This window comes from Melopsittacus undulatus, chromosome 9, assembly GCF_012275295.1.
Source record: "Melopsittacus undulatus isolate bMelUnd1 chromosome 9, bMelUnd1.mat.Z, whole genome shotgun sequence".
NCBI lineage: Eukaryota > Metazoa > Chordata > Aves > Psittaciformes > Psittaculidae > Melopsittacus > Melopsittacus undulatus.
Genome location: NC_047535.1, coordinates 2810828 through 2819332, shown reverse-complemented (window position 1 = coordinate 2819332; position 8505 = coordinate 2810828). Strand labels below are relative to the sequence as shown.

At 50.0% G+C, this 8505-nt stretch overlaps 1 protein-coding gene across 1 annotated transcript in view; it reads right to left on the bottom strand.

Annotated features, from left to right (window-relative positions):
- Window positions 1–430: 430 nt before the first annotated feature.
- Window positions 431–8505, bottom strand: part of IGDCC3 (immunoglobulin superfamily DCC subclass member 3) — a 94686-nt gene continuing 86611 nt past the window's right edge. The window contains 6 exon segments of the mRNA XM_034066228.1: window positions 431–658; window positions 661–901; window positions 1333–1471; window positions 2454–2558; window positions 3135–3323; window positions 8087–8251. Coding sequence (XP_033922119.1) covers window positions 431–658; window positions 661–901; window positions 1333–1471; window positions 2454–2558; window positions 3135–3323; window positions 8087–8251 — 1067 coding nt within the window.

Genomic DNA, 8505 nt, shown 5'->3' with positions numbered 1-8505 from the left:
AAGGCAGAAGGATTTCTCCAAATCCAGTCTTTTGGAAAGAAACAATAGATCCATAAAAGTAATCCTAAAGCTGCTGATCAGGAAAACATCTGGGATGCCAAGAGGAGGCTCCATTGTATCCCCAGTCTGTCCGAGATGGGAGACTTTGCCACACTCTGCCAAGGAGTCTTTTACTTAGCAGCTGCAGGGAAAACCCATCGTGACCGTTCTCAGTAAAGCCATCATCGGCAGGAACACACCGAGAGGCCCGAGGGAGGTCAGAAAGATCAACTGCAGAGAGTTTCCAAAAGGCTGGATACATATATATATATTTATATATATATATAAAAATAAAGCAAAACAAAAAAATAACAATCAGACCGTAGAAATCTTCAATTGACCTGAGATTGACAACTCCTTGTAAAGACATCACATTGGTTTCTGGTAACTCCTACAAGAGGGTTTGAGTCTTGGCAGTTTTATCCTTCATTGGCAGGATGATGGTCAGAAGCTGGAGCACTGGGATCGCCCAGCGGGTCTGGCTGCTCCTCGATGATGCTGAACTCATCCAGAGGGAGTGTGGTTATCTGGGTTTCATCATGGGGGGCTGGTGGAGCCGACTGCAGAGAGAGAAGGGACAATGCAGTGATGGGTGGCAGGTCACCAATGCCCTTAGACATGCACCCAGGGGTGCTCTGATCCCGCTGGACTCACCGTTATGCCCTTATCCTGCTGCTCCTGGGATGGGGATGCTGGGAATAACCTCTCCAGCTCATTCATATCCAACTGCTTTCCATTCAAGTCCCGGTCGTCCCTGTCCCTGCGAGCAGCCCCATTCAGGACGAGGCCTGAGGTGCTCCGCTGGCTCCTGGGGATCTGTGGTGTCGAGAGCTGCTCCTGCACGTTTTTGCACATCAGCAGCCTAAAGAGTAGAGATGGAGCCTGAGGGTGAGCAAAGTGTTGCCACCCCCTCCCCAAGCCCAAGTCTGCCTTATCCCTGTGCTATGCTCCTTCACTCCTGAAATTCCTCCTCTAAAGTCACATTCCCTTTGCCATTAAAGTGCTTCTGCTTTACAGGGGGGTCAAGGCTTGCCAGAGCTGAAATAGTGACACTCCTGGGAAGTACCAGATCCTTCAGCTGGGGACTGTGCTCATTTGGTATGTTCAGAGAAGCCTGCTGGACCTGTGTGCCTGGGAGGGAGGCAGGAGAAGCACCCAGAAGTCATGGGAGCTGGGATGTGCATACTAAACAGTCCATCATCACTGTGAGGCATGTGAGACCCCCATGGGGACACCCACATGGCATTAAGGAACCCATCACCCCTCGTGAGCAGTGACACGAGCAGCCCCTACCTTCCTCTGTACCCAAACATGAGGAAGAGGATGCAGAATATGATGCATGTGACACCGATGTGGATCCCAATGATGATGCCGGTTGTGGAGGTTTTATTGTTCTGCTCATCCTTCATGCAGTCACACGGGGGATTCAGCACTGCCAAAAGAAAGGGGGAGAAAGGGGATGAAAGGGGGTCAGTGCTGCTGATTTCCTATTGCTCCTCCAGCTTTTGGGGAGCCCACACAAAGCCTGGGTAGTGCTGAGAGCAGAGTATGGGGAAGAGCAGAGCAAGGTGGGTATCCCACGCAGGGCACTGCCTCACAAAGCAGCTCCCCTGCTCCTGGCACCCCAGGAAGGCAGTCACAGCAAGCACAGGACTGGAAGGTCCATAGGGAGCCAGCCCATTACCCAGGCTGCTGTTACTAGATACAACTAATGACCAAAACAGACTCTGATGTTAACTCCTGCACACCCTGTGTCCGAGGTGGGAGGTGAGAGGCTGCCACCGCACCAGAGCAGGTTGGTACCCGATGGAAAGCACCGGGTAGGCAGATCCCAACAAGACTGGTATTTACTCCAGCACAGACAGAGCAGTAATAACTGTCTCTTGAAGATATTCCCACTGGAAGGCTTAAAAGGCTTCCAAGTGCAGCAGGATGTTTTTTACACGTAGATGAATATGAAAGGTGTGATCAGCTAGAGGCTCCCTCTGGAGATTTCCCCTTTTCTGCCACATAATGCAGTGCTCATGCTCTACAGCCCTTCTCCTTTCCAAAGCCATGTGTTCTCCCTTCCTGGTGCCAGCAAAGGCCAAAATATCCAGGACAGCTCCAAAAGATGCTCTGCGCCCCATGTCTTACCCCAGTATGGCAGCTCTTAGTACATGCATGGAAGTATGTTCATGTTCATGGCCTCACCTCTAGCTCGAGCTTAGGGACAAAACTGGCAGTTACAGGTTCATTTGTTCTTCTCCCCCTTAGCAAAAAACCATCAGGTTGGACCAACAGGGATGGTGCAAACCATGGGGCAGAAAAGCCGCATCAATGAGCACCAGGCACTCCCAGCCCAGCAGGGTTTTGTGTCGTTTGCTTATTTGTGATGTTGGAAAGAAAGGAGTGGCCACAATGTCCCATCTCACCTGTCCTCTCCACAGTTTCCCTCAAGGACACGAAGCGGACAGTTGAATTTCCATCTCCGTGCTGGTTATAGGCAAGGAGCTTGACTTCATACACCACTGATGCATCTGTTCGAAGGAGGCACAAGAAGAGCATTTCAGGCGTAATCGTTAGTGGTATCTCCCCATGTGATGCTTCTCTAGGAAAATCTCTAGGATGCTTCTCTAGGAATCCTATCAAATATCTACAGGGGCCTACAAAAAGTCTGGAGAGGGACTTTTTACAAGGACATGTAGTGACATGACAAGAGGAAATGACTTTAAACTGGCAGAGGAGAGATCAAGAGTCTTTATTATGAGGGTGCTGAGGCACTGGCACAGGGTGCCCAGAGAAGCTGCGGCTGCCCCATCCCTGGCAGTGTTCAAAGCCAGGTTGGACACAGGGGCTTGGAGCAGCTGCTCCAGTGGAAGGGGTCCCTGCCTGTGGCAGGGGTTGGAACTGGATGAGCTTTAAGGTCCCTTTCAAACCCAAACCAGTCTGGGTTTATAAGGTGCTGCAAACACCTCTGTTACTGGGAAAGCACCCCAAAACCCTGGGGGAGAGCTGCAGCATCTCTCATTTAGTGGCAGCACAACACATCCGAGCTCTCCTCTGCTAATCCCAGGGTCGGGAGGGGACATGGATCAAGCTGTTACCGTACTCACCCAGGTGGGTAATGTTGTAGGCTGTCACATTGCTGGGCAGTAGCACTGGACCTGTGTACTGGGAGAGGTGGACCTTGCGGTAATACAGCTTGAAGCCTTCATGCTGGCCCAGTTTGATGGAGGGCTCCCACGTCGCCTGGACGGCCGTGCTGTTAATGACTTTAATAAAGAGGGATGGCATGGCTGGGACTGAAAGAGACAGACAAAGACAGTGGGTTGTGTGTGCTTTCATCATCTGAATGGCGAGAAATCCCCCAGCAGCCTTTCCCTGCGGCCAGTGCACCAAGGAATGTGCTAGGTGAGATTGAGAAACATCGGATCAGAGCAGATCCTGGTTTAACAGCTCTGAGTCTCTTCAGGGAGCTGTATGAGTTGCCAAGGGTTTCCTCTGCTCGGTTCAGCAAGCAGAGAGGCTGCAATCTGATGCTTGGCCCTGGGTCAGGGCAGGAATGCAGCGACTCTGGCAATGCATTCCCAAATTCCACCTTTCTGCCCTCACCCTCAGGGTAGTGAGGACCTTTCAGAGTGATTAATCCCCCCAGGAGGAAGGAACAAGAAGGGATGGAGCTGGAGATGTCAGTCTTAAGAGCCTGCTGGGTGCTGCACTGGCTTGCACGGTGCACAGGAGCTTGCTCTCCTGTCAGCTTTAGGAAGGTTTGTGATTCTGTGCTGGGGACTCAGGAGAGAGCCAGGGGATGGCCATTAAACAGCCCTAAATACCTTTGCAGCCTGAGATCCCTGCACAGCTGTGGCTGGTTCCTTTTGGAAGGCAGGCACTTACCTGGCCTTAGGGGCGCATGGGGGTTTAGCTGGGAAGATGTCCCTGCTGCTGCCCAGGGTCACCGAGGCCTGAATCCACCAGGATGCCTTTTGCTCCAGTCAGTGCCCCAAAGCCCTGCCCTTGTTCTCGGGGGGTGCTGCAATAGGGGGTCAGGGCCATTCTCTGCCCAGGCCCCCATCCTGCCCCATCAGACTGGGCTGAGAGCCCCAGATTTGCAAACCAAAGCCAGTTTTGTTGGGATGCAGGTATCTGAGTTTTTCAAAGCTGGTTCTGCACCAAACCCTGCCCTGGAGCCCAGTGCAGCACAAGGACACACAGGACCACGCTTCCCTCAAACCTCTCCCTTCCCCTCTCCCTCCCTGTCTCACACAGGGATCACACCAAGGCAGAGATGTGTCTCAGCAGGACATTCCATAAAACATCCAGACCAAATGCTCCCATCAGCCTCTGGCACCATCCAGAGGGTGCAAAGCACCAGGTGCTGCAGGCTCTGCCCTGCTCAGGGCTTTGGCACCAGGAAGGAGAAGGGATTCTGGGCACTGCAGTGAGCTCAGCTACACCCTGCAGCAGAATCATCCAGCAGAACAGCCCTGCTCCTCCAGCAGCCCCCAGGCTTTGAGGCAGAGCCATTTTTCCAATCCCACCTGATTACAAGCTCATTCATTCCCAAATAGAAGGACTGCTGGGCTTGTGTCAGATTGATGCTGGGTTTTGGCTTGTTTTTCCCCAAAGGAGGAATAGTGCAAACCTGGCCTTTGGCAGAGAGTTCAGCACAACCACTTTGTGAGCCGCGGTGAAAAGCAGATGAAATGTGACCCTGTCAGTCTAAGACTGATGAGAGCTAAAAAGGGCATTTCCTCAACTGAACAGAAAAAGCAAAACCACACAGCACAAGGGTTTGGCTTTTCCCAGGCACTGAGAGCTCAAGCTTTCCCACAAGGAGAGTTAAGGGATGGAAAGGCATCACTCCTGGTGAGGAGGAGGACGTGGGCAGCTCTGTCTCTTCCCAAAGTGATGCTCTCTTTCAGGTTGCAGGGACTTTGCCTGATGTCCTCCAAACAAACATGGGGAGAGGATCAAGCCCCTGCTGACTGGTGAGCATCTTCATATGGATTCAGGAGGAAAGACTCAAGAGCAGGTGTCCTGGATCAGATTAATGAGATCCCATTGCCTGAGTGCTGCCAATGGGAAAAAACGGGGGGAAAAAGGTACTTCTTTCTTGCTAGGATTCATTCTGATGTGCATTTCATTGATGGGTGGCTGTACTTAGAAATTCCTGGGTTCAAAACAGAGTAAATCCTATTTATACCACAATGTTCCATTATTCCCAATGCTACATAGTTTTGCAATGCAATTAAATACTCTTTTCTTCTAATTCTCCCATTTCCTTCTAGGGCAGAATTAGGAATTGTCTGGATCCCCCCTCTGAGAAGCTGGACCCTTGCTTAAAACATCCTTTTCCAAACCACAGGTGCAAATGCCACAGAAAGGGAAATCACATCCCATGGACAAAGAAACACTGATGTGGGACATCCCGATTTGTTGGCTTTATTTTAGGGTTGCAGAGCCTTACATTTAATAAAAACCACAAGAATCTCTCTCCTTCAAAGTATGGAATATATAGTATTTATTCAAACTTTGATTATATATATGTATAATATCGACTATATGTATGCACTCGCAGAATGCATGTGCTCTTTATAAGGTTATTACACAAATAAGTGTATACAGATGGAGTATATCTGTGTGTGTATAAATATATGTACACACAGCAGTGTAGAGGTGCTTCACAGAAGTATATATAAGACATAATATGGATCTACTATAAGAGAGGCATCTCCCTCATGCTAAGGGCTGGGATACTTGTTTTCCTCTTCCGTGCTGTTTGGAATTTTCCCCAGGTCATTTCAACTTTCTTCTTGAAGGCGTCTTTAGCCGAAGATGACTAAAGGAACAGTCTTCACCCTAGAGAAATGTCAAAAAGTCCTGGAGAAAACCCTAAAAAGCATTAAAAGACACGAGCAAGGAGTGTGTGCTGCTTAACGAAGCGGAGAGGGTTTGAGATTCAAAATACCACAGCATTTGTGAAAGGGCATAAAGGAGAATGACAGGGAGGAGCTGGAAGGACCTTCCTAGTGAGAGAGGCTTCTGGAGGACAAGGCTCAGTTGGCTAGTTTCTATACAGCATCTTCCCTTCCCTTTTCCATCACTGGCACAAAGGAAGCAGCACGGTGTTTCTAGAAAGCATTGGAGGCTTCAGCCAAGCGCACTCTCAGCATAGTCCTAGCCATGAAAAGCTGACCTCCCCCAGTCAAAAGCAGCCCTGCTCCTCAGTGCCTTCACCATGTTCCTACTCCAGACAACACCAGTATAACAGACCAGCCTCCAGCTGGCAGCATCTCTGCTGCCCACTCTGACAAGCACTTTCCACACAAGGCAGGACGTGGCAGTGTGGTGACACAGGGGATCCTGCCACCTTGGGGTTTTACACACATCTCTGTGGACATCTCAAGAGATGGGATGACAACACTGAGACATGGCGTGTCAGGGAAATCCCATCCCTTTCCAAGGCTGTTAGACAGGTCCAGGGGCTCCCCACGCCCCAGGGAATCACAGCATTCCAGTGCACCTCGGGGAGGTGCAGGGTGAAGAAGAGGCAAATCTGCAGAAACCTTAATTTGAGACAAAAGCCACTGGATCCTGGCTCTCTGATCCGCTCCCTCCTCTCTGAGCAGAAGGCAACAGGTACCCAAGTGAAGCAAAGCAAACAAATTGAGCCAGAACTGGGCTTCTGGATCCCTTGTTATCTTCCTACAAGGCAAATGCAAGCTGGTGTTGAATGATCTTAACCAAGCCAGCTTGTCCATCCTGAACATATTGCTGAAGCTTTGTTACACAGGACAAGGATAGCAGAGCAGGACAGGGCTGCCTTGAAACTTCAGAAAGCCAGGAAATTTATGATCCCATTATCAGATCCTAACTATCCCTGTCGGGATTGAAGGTAGGAATGACAAAAAGCCCTCTCTCACTTGACCCAGACTTCTGCAGAACCACCAAGCTCTATGAAGCACGGCTGCCTTGTAGCTCCAGTAGCTGAACTCAGAGCATCGGGTCAAGGAGTTTCAAGTTTTGCCTTGGTCCATCCTTCTGCCTCTAAACTGGCAGGAAAAACAAACTTCAAGGGTGACTGATTCCCTGTGGAGAACCAAGGAAAATCAACTTGCAGGGAACAACCCAGTAGGGCGAGGATTCATTGGGGGTGTACCTTACATGCTAGTAGTAAATGTAGTAATCATCTGCAAGGGCTGAAAACAGAATGAGAACTGCATCTTCCATGTGGATGTTAACGCACTCTTTCATGGGATCCAGAGTAACATCCTCACACCCAAGGCCCTCTCTGCTGTGAATTCATAACTACTGAGTGTTTGTGAGAATGATGCAATGCTCCTAAGAAACCAGTTTCCACATGTGAGACAAACCAGGATCCAGAGGTGCTGGAGATGTATGTGAGTCTGTAGGAAATTGTTCCTAAAATGCCAGCTAACAGATGACACTGGGACTGTGGTTTCTGTCTGGTGTCCGTGTGCAAGAGTCCTGCACCAGAGCACCCGCTTTCTTGCAGGGGATTCTAACTGGAAGCCACGTCTGGAAGGCCAAATCAGGGATAAAGCCTTGGAGATCACCCTAACTTCCCATTGCAACGGAAGGCAGCTCCAAGACAAGGATTTGCAGGTCAGGACAGCTCATCTCTGGTGGGATTCCTCCAAGGTAGAGCAGGAAAAACTCTCAAATTTAAAGAACTGTGGCACTTTTCAAGTAAGAGCTGTGAGTACTGAGCTGCTGGAGGATGCTGAGATGCTGCTTGAGCAGGAAATCTGCACTTAGCAAGCAGTTTAGGAAAAGCCCAGAGCAGCTGCAATGCACAAGACCAGCCAGGCTTGCACTCACCCCCTGCTACAACATCAGCAGTGAGAGGCAACACAATCAGTCGACCCCAGTGTAACGATACAAGTGAGCTTTCCACAATACCCCGGAGTATGAGGAGGAGCAGGAACAAGGAGCAGCAACACCACAGGCTATGTGCCAAAGCTCTCTGGGGTGACTGGTGCTGCTGCTTGCTATGCACAGCGACTTTCAGCATCTGATGGTCCAAGCGCAAAGCGTTCCTTACCTTCTCCCAGCGTGCTCACCACTGTGACTTCCGAGGCTTTGCTGGCACCCCGGGAGGTGTAAGCCTTTATATAAAAGCTATAGCTGGTCGAGGGCTCTAAATCAGTCACTAGCTGCTGGAAGGTGCTCTTGCTAACAGCCTCTTGATACTCCATCTCTACAGGATCTGAAGTGCAAAGAAAGAGAGAACAGAGCAGCGTTAGGCTTTGAAAGAGGTAAAGAGGCCAAACAGATGTTGGAAGCAGTAGTTTTGGTCCCTAAGGTGGTTATGTATCTGCCCATTTAATTTTATGCTTACACTTCAATGCACTTTGCCAGAGACCTAAGTGGGCAGCAAGATTTGACTGTGTGGCCTCATCCTTCCCAGCCTTTTGGTATTTACAGCAGCATTACTGCCTTGTCAAAGTCCTACAGAAACAG